Genomic DNA, 13814 nt, shown 5'->3' with positions numbered 1-13814 from the left:
TTCCCTTATTGATTTGTAATGTCACCTCATTCTTGGCCTTTTGTTTTTCCATATTAATTTTAGAATCAGCTTCTCAAGTTCCTTGAAAAAACCTTGGAGAAATTTGATTGGAATTGCAGTGACCTTATAGATAATTTGAGAAAGTTGCCATCTTTATAAATTGAGTCTTAGCCCATAAAAAGGGTATATTGTTTTTCTATTTAGGTCTTCTCTTATGCCTGTTAATGTAGATTTTCAATTTTCATTTTCTCTATAAAGCTCTTTCATATCTCTTTAAAAAGGTCTGTGTAGTTTTTATTTCTGTTACAAATTATTGGGTTTTTTTTTTATTAAAATTGTTAATTGATTTTGCAGGTATAGCAACACTCATTTTTGAATAAGAATTTTATATCTGCAATATTATAATATAGTCAAAAAATATCATATGTACAGTTTGCTGATGCCCGTTAATCTGTTCTATGACCTGAACATAGCCAGTTTTATAAAGTTTCCGTCTGTTTTTGAACAGATTTTTTCTTTAATTTTGTACAGGTTTTGTATATGTTTACTAATCAAGCTTGTAGTTGCTTGCTCCAGTAATCTGTGTCTTTACTAAATGTGTTCTACTCCTTCTTCCCTTAGTATGATAGTGGGTTTATTTGTTTCTTTCTAGTGATACCGTGAGGTTTTTTGTTTTTGTTTTTGTTTTTTCGGTCTTACTAATATGAAGACTGAGTTTTGAATTACTATAGCTTTCTATGAATTGCTCCCTTTTTGTTTCACGTAATAATATTTTGTCCCTAATAATGTTTTTTGCCTTAAAATATATTATTTCCTGTGGTATTAATAGAGCTGTGTCCATTTTCTTTGGTTCATAGTATGCCCCATGGGGCAGTTCAGGATGTGTTCAGCTGCAAATAACATAAAACTTCACTACAATTGCTTAAACAAATGGGAGTTTTTTTTTTTTCAAATAATAAGATGGGAGCTACATGTGGGTCCATGTGCTCAAGAAGTTGGGCTCTTTATACATTTCTATTTACCATTCATAATGTGCCACTTTTGTGTGGTATAATATCCGGTTTTCACATCTATAGAATCTTTGTCCCATGATTGGAAATGGTTTGCTGTTTACACACATTTTATGAAAATGAAAGTTTTTAAATTAGGAGATAGTATCTTCTGTTTCTGTCTAGAGTAAGTAAGTGAGACAGTTACCCTTACCAAATGAAATCACCAGGAAGAAAACACTTATGCAGTTCTGTCTTTGGAGCCAGAAGTAGTTCAATGCTCAACTCTCAGGAAACCAAATATTATTAGGTTACTAGCAAAGCATAGTACCATAGATTTCAAAGCATTGATGCAAAGTAAAAATATAATAAGATTTTACCAAGTTGAGTTTTTGTATGTCAGAATACTTGGTATAAGTGTTCTTTCTAGAGATATTACTTTCTACAGTTTTCTAGAAGACTGTGATAAAATTTTCATATTTTCCGTAAAACCTAACATTGCTTTATATCTCTTGCTGGCATATTGGCCAGGCCACAAATAGTCCTTCTTACCTAGAAAATGAACTCATACTCTCCCTTTCTTTGTCCCATTCTCTGAAACTTCCAGTGCATCACCCGATTTCTTCTCTAGTCTTGACCAAGGGCATCAGGACAGGTCCTTGGAACCATAGTCTCTGTCTATTTGGAGCCTTCAACATCTACAAAGCAAGTTGATCTATTTCTGTTTTGTACTAAAAGTGATTAGCCATGTGTTAAATGGTTCTAATGCTTCCCAGGGGACATACTAATATGCCTACTGTTTGGTTTATGCTAAAAGTTAACAAAGCATCTACTACGTTATTTCATTCTCAGCCCTCCTTATTCCCAAGAAGAAAAAAAAACCTTATCTCCATTATAGATAACAAATAGAGCCTTCCAAGCTCAAACTGTACAAGAAAAAGAACATAATTATCACATTCATAGCAGGATACTTTTTCTTTGAAAACGTTAGAATACATGTTATTGATAATTATTAGGCTAAGGTACAAGCAGAGCCTGGTGTTAGGTAAATACTTATTGAATGTTTTCATTGTGTGCTTCCCTTTAGGCCCTAAGACTGCTAATCCAATTTTGAACACCCTTTTGACATCATTAATCCTTGTCCAACACAATATTGTTGAACAGAACTGGGTGTCTTTCCATTACAGGATATGGAAAGTGTTTCTTGTATGACACTAAGCATTGTGAACATGTTTTTTCTTTCAATGAGTGTGTAGCATGTTGTCTTACATGGGTCACCTAATACATTTTATGTGTCGTGCAGTCATTGAGGGACATTGAAATACACGCATAAGAAAGAACTCTTGAGAAGGGAAAGTCTTTTAAAACTCTTAAGCATTAATCCCACTGTTTTGTTTTTGTTTGTTTTTTGAGTTGGAATCTCACTCTGTTGCCCAGGCTGGAGTGCAGTGGCACGATCATGACTACCACAGCCTCAGCCTTTTGGGTTCATGTGATCCTTCCACTTCAGCCTTCCAAGTTGCTGGAACTACAGGCGCAGGCCACCACACCTGGCTAATTTGTTTGTTGTTGTTGTTGTTGTTGTTGTTTTTAATTGTAGAGACAAAGTCTCGCCAAGTTGCCCAGGTTACTCACCCATCCCTGGGCTTGGGTAATCCTCTCTCCTCTGCCTCCCAAAGTGCTGGGATTACAGGTGTGATCCACTGTGCCTGGAATTCCACTGTTTTTACAGATTTTTTTTTTCCTGTGTGACTTCTTTACATTTGACTGAAATTCTTCTTGCTATAACGCCCTTTCTTTTTCCCCCATCCGGATCAAAAAGAGGTTGCATCTTTCTGACTAGCCAACCTTTACAACTTTACACTTGAACACTTAGGTTTCTTTATTCTCCACAAAATAACCATCTCAATTTTCTTATTGTCCTCCTCACAGATCTTAACTTTCAACTGTTATCTTAACGTTTCTCTGAGCTGTACAGCTCCATCTTAAATTTGATGTATTGTAATGATGTATGTAAATATGTATGATGTACGTATTATAATTATGTCATCATGTCTGTTTACAAGCTTGAATTCATTTCATTGAATTTAAGTTTTGTTGTGCTTCAAATAATCTTTCAGCCATGGAAACAAAGAAGTATTTTCCTGCCGAGGAATAAAATTGGCCGTGGATTGGTTTTTGGAAAGAGGTCACAAAGATGTTACCGTTTTTGTTCCTGCTTGGAGAAAAGAGCAATCCCGGCCTGACGCTCTCATCACAGGTAAGCTTAGTGCAGGCAGCTGTTTGTTCTTTGCCTTCTTATAATACCTGTGCAGTTCTCTGGCACTGTCACATATTCTGAATTGGTTTAATTTGCTCAATCTGTGTGACTGCTACATCCTCTTGGGTGGGACGGCAAAGTTATTATCAGGGTTGAAAACTCTCTGATTATGTTAGCTTAGCATTAATCCTTGCTGTATAAGCCAGTTTTTTCTTTTATGTGGAAACCTTGCCTTCGAATCTTGTAAAAATCTGACCTGTAGAGATATCCTAGAAGTCAGGAGGCCTAGATTCAACTGCTGACTTTTCTCTTCACTTAGCCATGGAGACTTTGAGCAGTACAACGAGCCTCTTTGGACCTCAACTTTCTCATGTTCTTATGTGCTGTGTGAAACTAGACTAGGTGGCGGTGAAATTCTAATAGCGGCAGTCAGCAAAAGACCTACCTATAAGACCCTGGGGGTTGATATTAGTCAAGTCAAAGGAAATGGCCTGATCCCAATAAAGGATTTGTATTTTGCATGATTTTGTAATTTTCAAATGTGTGGGTTTCAGGTAAAGATGTCCTCTGTCACTGTCTATTTTTGTTGTTTAACATCTCAGTGATTCTCAATCAGTACCCAACCTTTCTTGTCCTTCTCTCCACCTCTGATATTAACACAAACTGAAAGAAACTATTAAAAATTCCAAATAAAAACAAATGAAGAGCCCACCTAGCATGTACCTGTAGGGGGAAGTTAAGACTTTATTTTTCTTGACAACTATTACATCATTGCTAAATTAGCATGAAAATAAATAGACAAGTAATGGTGGAGTCCAAAGCGTGGACTCCGACCCCAGCCTGTATAAAACTGGAAGGCAGAGAGCTAGGCATCATTCAACCAGTAGTACCAAGAAATTGGAAAAAGTGTACTTGCTTTGATCCTTATCCTATACCATATAACAGTAAATTCCACTTACACCTGTAATCCCAGCACTTTGGGAGGCTGAGGCAGAAGGATCGCTTGAGGCCAAGAGTTCAAGATCAGCCTGGGCAACAAAATGAGACCTTGTCTCTATAAAAAAATTTTTAAAATTACCCAGGTGTAGTGGCATGTGCCTGTAATTCCATCCACTCCAGAGGCTGAGGCAGAAGGATCGCCTGAGCTCAGGAGGTTGAGGCTGTGGTGAGCCATGATTGTCCACCGTCCTCCAGCCTGGGTGACAGAGTAAGACTCCCAACTCAGGAGGACAAAAAAATCAATAAATTCCAGATAGTCAAAGAATTAATTGTCAAAAATCAAACCATCAAAGACTATTTATAGAAGATTTTTCTAAGTTTAAATTTTTTAGAAGAAATCACAAAGGAAAAGGTAGGTATAATTACTTCAGAATTTAAGCTTCTGCATTGTGGAAAACTTTCTTAAAAATGAAAATCCAAGCCGGGCTCGGTGGCTCAGCCTGTAATCCCGTGCCTTTGGGAGACTGAGGTGAGCGGATTGCCTGAGCCCGCAGGTTCGAGAGCCGCCTGGGCAGCAAGACCTCATCTCTACAATAAATCAAAAAATCAGCCAGGCGTGGTAGCGCACACCTGTAATTCCGGCTACTCAGAAGGCTGAGGCGGAAGGATCGCCGGAGCCCAGCAGGTCGAGGCTGCAGTGGCCGCTCCCGGCCACTGCACTCCAGTCTGGGCGACAGAGTGAGACTCCAACTCAAAAAAAATAAAAAAAATAAAAAATCCACCAATTGCCAAAAAAATGCAACAAACAAAGAATCCATGCCCTTAACATAAAGATCTCATAAAGTCTGGGTGCAATGACTCACACCTATAATGCCAGCACTTTGGGAGGCCGAGGTGGGAGAATTGCTTGAGTCCAGGAATTCAAGACCAACCTGGACAACATAGTGAGATCTTTTCTCTACAAAAAGATTACGAAATTAACTGGGCATGGTAGCACATGCCTATAGTCTCAGCTACCCGGGAGACTGAAGCAGGATACCTTGAGCCTAGGAGTTTGAGGTTTCAGTGAGCCGTGGTCATGCCACTGCACTCCAGTCTGAGTGACAGAGTGAGACTCTGAATCCAAAAAAAAAAAAAGAAAACAACTCATATAGATAGACAAAACAACCACAAAGCTCTCCCCAATATATGAATGGTAAGATGATAGGAATAGATAACTCCAGAATACACATGCCAAATAAGAAGATAAAAGAGTTCAACCTCATTAGTAATTAAAGAAATGCAAATCTGAACAACTGTTTTTTTTTACCCATCAAATTAGCAGAGATTAAAAAACTGATAATACTTAGTGCCCTCTGGGAATTACCCATACACTGCTGTGGAAATAGTTACAACTTGCCAAGAAAACAGTTAATCTTAAAATGTTAATGCTCAGATATATTAGTTCCCCTTCTCAGAGTAAGTCCCAAGAAAATAAGCAGAGGTACAGGAAAATATTTCTCACCAAAGACATTCAGGGCAGCATTACTATTTAAAACACACAAAAATTAAAACAAAGTGCTTACCCATTAGAAGGATGGTTCAGTAAATTTGAATGTATTAATATGATTAGAACATGCATTAGAATATTCAGGCAGAATTTTTAATGATCTAAAGAAATTTTTGTTTACTTGAATGGCAGATCCTATTATACACATATACATGCCATGCATATATCAACAATGGGAAGAATAAAATAAAATATACAGAAAATGGCTAGAAGGAAATATGCCCAAATACTAACAGTTGTTAATATTTTACCACTGAGTAGCTTTTATGAGTCTTTATTTCTCTCTACTTAGTACTTTTCCTTACTTACTTTCCTAATTTCCTACAAGAAACTGATAAAAAAAATACTTCAATAATGGGGGAAGGGATACAGTAATTGGAAAAAAAAAAAAACCATGTAAGCATGTACGTGTCTTGAAACCTTCTTGATCATGAGAGGAATGTGACAGCAAGAAGGGAAAATGGTAGTGTACAGTGTGGAGTGTGGAGCATGGCTAAGTTTAGTTTTAAAAATATCAGTGCTCTCGTCTCTGGAACATGTCAGAATGCAGTTTATGTTGTAAAATGGCCTAGCTAATGTCAGAGGCTTTGGGTCTCTTGACTACAACCCTTAGCCAGATAACACCCGGTAAATTGGGTAATCCAGGACTCTTTCACTGTACCAAAAATGACACTTGATAAGAACTATTTTAAAGCTGTCAGCATCATAGATTCAGTTAATAAGTGTCAAGAAACAGTGAGGATTTTTTCTTTTTTTTTAGTTGGAGTCTCACTCTGTGGCACAGGCTGGAGTGCAGTAGCAGCCTCACAGCCACCACAGCCTCAACCTGCTGGGTTCAGGTGATCCTTCTGCCTCAGCCTTCCATATAGCTGGAACTACAAGCTATAGCTGGAACTACAGCATCATGCCAGCTAATTTTTTGATTTATTGTAGAGACGAGGTCTCGCCAAGTTGCCCAGACTAGTCTCAAACTCTGGACTCAGGCAGTCCTCTCGCCTCGGCCTCGCAAATTGCTGGGATTAACAGGCTTGAGCCACCGCACCCAGTAAGAAGTAGTGAGCTTTTTAAAAATGTGTAGGCAATGCCTGAATTTACAATGGCAAGAAAGTGGGAAACGGAGGAGCAACCGTAGGAAGAAAGGATGACTGAAAGAGAATGTTTGTCACTGATCAAAACAGAAGCCCTAGCCCCCCTTTTTTAACCACAGAACAAGTCAGGAGACTTACAAAGAGCTGTAAGAGTGTGCCAACCAAAGGCACGCAAGCACTCCGCTGCCCGTCCTTTTTCTCTCCTACAGTGACTATTTCCACATAGCCCCTTCTCCTCCCCCCTTACTCAGTCCAGCCCTCATGAACACGCCAGTGTTTGTAGCCATGTTTTATAGGAAAGGACATGGAACATGCCACAGCCGTGTCCGTAACATTTCTGACCTCATTGCCCTTGAGCCATCTGCCCCTGAGGGTTTTTCCCTTTGCTGCCTGGACGATGTCCGCGGCCTCGTTTCACTCTCTCCTGCCATCGCATTCACCAGTCAGATGAAAATGACTACAAAATACACAGACTTGGGAGAAAAAAATCTGTTGCTCACACCTAAGCCCCACCCAACCCCCAGTGACCTCGTTCGAATGGCACTGTGGAAGGAGCACAGAAGACGCCAGGTCTACAGTGAGCGTGCTGATGACTCCCGCCCTTAAACAAAGGCTTCGTGTAATGAAAATCAGAATTTGCCTGGTCATGTTTAAGTGTTATGCTGTTCATTTTTTTAAAACTATCTTTAAAGGCCTTGTTATTAAAGTTCCTGAAGGAAACATCTTATCGGCAGTTACAGATTGTGCTACATCCATAAATCACAATCCCTGATTAAATGATGACATGCGTTAAGTTCGCGTCATAAAAGCTCACACTGCATGCAAGTTTCCACGGGTGTTACACGTGCGTTTATGTCTGAAATTCAACCTGTATTCTTCTCGCAGATCAGGAGATTTTACGCAAGTTGGAGAAGGAGAAGATCCTGGTGTTCACGCCTTCTCGGCGGGTCCAGGGGCGGCGAGTGGTGTGCTACGATGACAGGTTCATCGTGAAGCTGGCTTTTGAGTCGGACGGTATCATCGTGTCCAATGATAACTACAGGGATTTGGCTAATGAAAAACCAGAATGGAAGAAGTTCATAGATGAGCGGTTACTGATGTATTCATTTGTCAATGACAAGTAAGTGAAGCTCTTTACCTCCCAGTGATGCTGCTCCCCTGGAAATATCACTCTCTCCAGCAGCTGCTGCTGAACCCTTTTGGTTTTTTTGCCACTAACCAGGCCTGAGACAGATTTCCCCCAACAACTGATTTCCCCTCCAGTCCTCAGCAGGAGTCAGGAGCCATGCCGCGGGAGGCCTTGTGTGAGCGGCAGGCCCTGCCCTTCCCTGGAAGTCACTAGTAGAGCACCTGCTGGAAAGGAAGTCTTCAGAGACCAAAGAGCCTGTAATGGCTGACAGAGGGGGCATTAGCGTCCTCTTCCTCCGAGAGCCGCCTTTCAAGATCAATTCAGAGCCTTGTCGCCTACTAAACACTGTCAGGCGTTATGACAGGGATAAGTTCTGAGGAAGGCGTCAGTGGGTGATGGCATCACTGTGCAGGCATCACAGAGAGGACTTCCTGCACCTAGAAGGTATAGCCTGCCACTCGCCTGGGCTCCACAGTATAGCCTCTTACCCTAAGCGACAGACCTTTACAGTTTCTTGTTGTCCTGAACACCGTAGGCAGTTGTAACACAATGGTGAGTGTTTTTGCATCTATCCATAGCTAAACATAGAAAAGGTACTGTAAAAAGATGGTATAAGAGATCAAAAATGATTCACTTGTGTAGGGCACTTCTCGTGACTAGAGCTTGCTGGACAGGAAGTTGCTCTGGGTGCGTCAGTAAGTGACTGTGACTGTGAAGCCTAGGACGTGATGCTACCAAGGACTTTATGGACACTGTACACTCTGACTACACATTTTTTTAAAATTTCTGTCTTCAGGCTGGGTGTGGTGCCTCACGCCTATAATCCCAGCACTTTGGGAGGCCGAGGTGAGAGGATTGCCTGAGCCCATGGGTTCGAGACCAGCCCGGGCAGCTTGGCAAGGCCCCATCTCTACAATAAATCAAAAAATTAGCCAGGTGTGGTGGTGTGCACCTGCAGTTCTAGCTACTTGGAAGGCTGAGGCAGAAGGATCACCGGAGCCCAGTGGGTTGCTACTGCTTTCCACCCTGGGTGACAGAGTGAGACTCTGACTCAAAAAAAAAAAATTTCTGTCTTTCAATAAGTTAACCTGAGCTTACTGTAACTTTTTCAACTTTTTTGTTAAAAGTAAAGGCACAAGCCAGACTCAGTGGCTCAACCTGTAATCCTGCGCTTTAGGAGGCTGAAGTGAGTGGATTGCCTGAGCCCGCGGGTTCAAGACCCGCCTGGGCAACTTGGCGAGACCTCATCTGTACAATAAATTAAAAAATTAGCCCGGTGTGGTAGCGTGTGCCTGTAGTTCCAGCTACTTGGAAGGCTGAGGCAGAAGGATCGCCAGAGCCCAGCAGGTTGAGGCTATGGTGGCCAGGAACAGCCACTGCACTCCAGTCTGGGTGACAGAGTGAGACTCCAAATAAAAAAAAAAAAGTAAAGGCACAAACACAATTAGCCTAGACCTTCACAAGGTCAAGATCATTCATATCACTGTCTTCCACCTCCACCCCTTGTCCTCCTGGAAGGTCTTCAGGGCAGTAACACGCATGGAGCTGTCATGTCCTATGATGACAATGCCTTCTTCTGGATACCTCCTGACAGCCCTGCCTGAGGCTGTCTGGAAGTTAGCTTTTTTTTTCAAATGAGTAGAAAGAGTTCACTCTACAATAGCCATAAAAAACTTAGTATAGTAAATGCGTAAACCAGTATCATAGACATAGTTATTTATTATCAAGTATTATGTACTGTATGTAACTGAATATGCTAGAATTTTCTGCACCAGGCAACACGGTAGGTTTGTTTACACCGGCGTCAACACAAACCGAGGAGTCGTGTATTGTGCCATGATGTCACCAGGGATTTTTTTTTAAAGTTCTGTTATAACCTATAGGACCACCATCATATATGCAGCCCATTTTGACCAGAATGTCATTATGCAGCACACACCTGCCCAGCATTTCTTAAAGTTGTTATACGTGGCCATGCACGATGGCTCAAGCCTGTAATCCCAGCACTTTGGGAGGCCAAGGAGAGAGGATTGCCTGAGCTCAGGGGTTTGAGGCCAGCCTGGGCAACTGGGCGAGACCTTGTCTCTACAATAAATTTAAAAAATAAGCCAGGCGTGGTAGCATGCGCCTGTAGTTCCAGCTACTTGGAAGACTGAGGCGGAAAGTCACCTGAGCCCAGCAAGTCGAGGCTGCGGTGTCCGGGAACGTGCCACTGCACTCCAGCCTGGGCAACAGAGTGAGACTCCGACTCAAAAAAAAAAAGTTGTTAAAGTCGGTATGCCAACAACTGTAAGACTCTGCTCCTGATCAGTCTGCCAGCTGATGAATGAACAAATGACATGAGCAAGCATGTCTCATGAGAAGTATGTATGTTTGTACATGCATAGAAAAGGCTTCCCTGTTGCAAATAAAAAAGGTGCAAGCTATATTTGAAGAATATGTGTTTTTCTCACCCACTTAATTCACAAAAACAGTTTTGTGTGTGCTTTCTGCTGTTAAAGATTCTGGTCAATGGGTGTACAATTTTGCACAGGTTGACAGAAACCACAAGAATGTGTGTGCTGTGTCAACCCAATCGTCTCATTTCTTGGAAGATATAATGAGAGATATGCTCATTTTTGTATTGTTTATAATTGTGAGAATTCAAAGACAATTATACAAAAGAGAAATCAATCAAATTGTGATACTTGATCGAAATATTGCTTAGCAGTTCAGAATTATGAAAGCTATTAAGAAGCATGGATATTTTTGTTAATAAGAGAGAGCATAAAATTACTTGTATTAAAGCTACATAAAATGGTATGTGCGTATGGAAAACGACTTAAATCTAACACAAACATGGAAAATAATTATATTAAGATTGTGGGATTGACTTCCTTTGTCTCCTATATTTTCCACTCTTAATGTCATATTGTGATCATTAACACTGTGTTTGCTAAGTGTCACTCCTCGGCGACGTTAACACTTCTGTAAGAATTCATATATTTCTATTGTTCACGTTTCGTAGCTGAATCCTTGGGTTTATTTCAGCTTCAAACACTGACATAGGGAGTAGAATTTCTCAATTATAACTCTTTGCATTCCACATGACATAAATTCTTCTCTCCTCCATTGGACAGTCATTGCCTCTGGGCGTAATTGAAGAAAGAAACGTGTTTCCTTAACATTTTCTCCCAAGGCACTCCGTAATGTCTTTCTCTATCAAACACTTACATATACTGAGCTGAACCAGATAATTTGGAAGCTTTCAGTAGTACTTTTTCGGAGTGTGTTTATGCATGGACACGTTAACCAAAATAATAAGTTTACTTCCTTTGTTGCTTTTTTTTTTTTTTTTTTTTAAACTCTCGGCTGAGAAGCACATAGTATCGTAAGAAGAGAATAGATTTTGGAATCAGACAATTGGATCTTGACTCTGCCATGTGACATTAGATAAAAATTACTTAACTCATCTCATTTAGGAAAGTGTATCAATCTATAAAATGTCACACTTCCCGGGCTCATGCGCTAGGGTGTCATGAAATGGTGCGTGAAGTGCCTGACACATCGTCAGCATCGGGGCCGTGTGTCTCTTCCCATCACCTCTACCACCTCCCCTCCTGCCCCTCCCCTGCCGGCCTCACCCCCACCTGCTGCACCTACTTCACAGGATTCATGTTTGTTAAGACTCTCCTGAAGTGTGATCACTCTCTAAAACCTTACGCGATCCCAAGACTGAGAAGAAGAATGAATTAGGACACGCTAGGCTCAAAATGCGTCTGAATTAAAACAAACACAACCTCGACCTGAAACAGTTTAACTTTGTTTTCATTAAGAAAAAAGAACTTCATGTACTGATTTTTTTTTTTAATCTGGCAAATAAATGCTGAATCAAAACACTTGGGTTAAAATTCCAAAAAAATAACTTCAAGCAAATGAACCTTTGGATTCTTTTTAGAATTCAGTTCCCTCCTACTCAGGAATCACTTTTGATATCTCCATGACAGGTTCATGCCCCCTGATGACCCTCTCGGCAGACATGGCCCCAGTCTGGATAATTTTCTGAGGAAGAAACCTATTGTTCCTGAACACAAGAAGCAACCTTGTCCATATGGTAACTTTCTTTATGAATATTTAATATATGCCTTTATTTTTTTATTTTCATCTTTTATTATAAAGATGTGGGGTACAATTCAGGGTTAGGTATACAATGTTGATTATGCAGGTACCCTTGTTGATGAGGTGTGCCCCCCCACCCCACCCCGGGCATTTTCCCTCAACTGCCAATCCCACCCTCCCCCCTCCCCTGACAGTTTCCCACTACTGCCAGTCCCTTTCTTACAGTATTATGATAATCGTTCAAGGTCCACTTAGGAGTGAGAACATACGGTACTCTGTTCTTTGTTTCTGTGTTAGATCACCGAGTGTGATCGACTCTCAATCCATCCAAGTTGCTGCAAAGTCCGTATGTTTGTCCCTCTTTATGGCTGCAGAATATGCCTTTAGAACACAGGGTATTGTTAGACTTATTAATCAGAATAAACAGTTAAGATATTGGAAGACATAGTATGTGGTTCTCTTGATTGCAGTTAAATTTAAGAAAATCACTTAGCCATGAAAAAGAATTATTTTTCGCTATTTAGGTTTCATACAAATGCATTTCCCTGAATCAAACCATGGTTCAAAATCCGAGACAATTTTACCATAAGTTAGTTTTCAGGTAGTTACAAGTTGAGTTCTTTCATCGAGATACAACTCAGATGATTGTGGTCCAGTCTTATTACCATGGTACGTGTTGCTCTTCCAAATAAGATTTTCTACCTGATTTATATAAATTTCCACTGGAAGAGAAGAAGCGGGTAGGAGCTGTGAGAACATGGGAGTATTAGCCAAAGGCTCTGAGGTGATTGGTAATCATTCAACTACGCCTCTTACTGCTCTGGCTAGTAAGGAAGTCAGAAGCCTTCGAAGTGACGCTTCCCAAGGGTAAGGAACCAAGTCATGCTTAGAACGTAGCTCCCACTTTGGCGCTGGACTTTTCCACAAGCTAAACAGTAGTGCCAGAGTGAATTTTCAGGATCTGGTGATTTGAGTCTGGCCATCCGGTGACGGTCCGAGACTCTCCTTTGCCTCCTCGATCTCACCCTTCACAGGAAAGAAGTGCACCTACGGACACAAGTGCAAATACTACCACCCCGAGCGGGGCAGTCAGCCACAGCGGTCCGTGGCCGATGAGCTTCGCGCCATGTCTCGAAACACGGCTGCCAAAACTGCCAGCGAAGGGGGGCTGGTGAAAAGCAACAGCGTTCCCTGCAGCACGAAGGCCGACAGCACTTCGGACGTCAAGCGCGGCGCTCCCAAGAGGCAGTCGGACCCGAGCATCAGGACTCAGGCCTACCAGGACCTAGAAGAAAAGCTTCCCACCAAAAACAAGCTGGAGACCAGGTCGGTGCCCTCCTTGGTCAGCATCCCGGCGACTCCCGCCGCCAAGCCCCAAAGCACGCCGTCGCTAAGCAACGGCCTCCCCTCCGGAGTCCACTTCCCACCTCCGGACCAAAGACCGCAGGGACAGTATCCTCCGCTGCTGATGGCCACCAAAAACCACGGATCGCCGCTGCCTTACGACCAGTACCCCAAGTGCGACTCGCCTGTGGACATCGGGTACTACTCCCTGGTGAGCACGTACTCGAGCCTGAGCATCTCCGGCCCGCGAAGCCCCGAGAGGCGCTTCTCCCTGGACACCGACTACAGAGTCAGCTCCGTGGCTTCCGACTGCAGCAGCGAAGGCAGCGTGAGCTGCGGCAGCAGCGACTCGTACGTGGGCTACAGCGACCGCTCCTACGTCAGCTCCCCCGACCCGCAGCTGGACGAGGCCCTCCAG

General features: G+C 42.0%; 1 protein-coding gene across 1 annotated transcript in view; it reads left to right on the top strand.

The window, feature by feature from the left end:
- ZC3H12C (zinc finger CCCH-type containing 12C) overlaps nt 1-13814 on the top strand; it is a 33295-nt gene that overhangs the window by 16993 nt on the left and 2488 nt on the right. The window contains exons 3-6 of the mRNA XM_021711603.1: nt 3110-3249; nt 7711-7945; nt 11941-12047; nt 13087-13812. Of these exons, the coding sequence (XP_021567278.1) occupies nt 3110-3249; nt 7711-7945; nt 11941-12047; nt 13087-13812 (1208 nt within the window). The remainder of the gene's footprint in view (nt 1-3109; nt 3250-7710; nt 7946-11940; nt 12048-13086; nt 13813-13814) is intronic.

The sequence above is a fragment of the Carlito syrichta genome, unplaced genomic scaffold (genome assembly GCF_000164805.1).
Source record: "Carlito syrichta isolate Samal-C Ts95f unplaced genomic scaffold, Tarsius_syrichta-2.0.1 Scaffold302396, whole genome shotgun sequence".
Classification (NCBI taxonomy): domain Eukaryota; kingdom Metazoa; phylum Chordata; class Mammalia; order Primates; family Tarsiidae; genus Carlito; species Carlito syrichta.
Note: the sequence above shows the minus strand (reverse complement) of the source record. Positions and strands in the feature narration are given on the sequence as shown.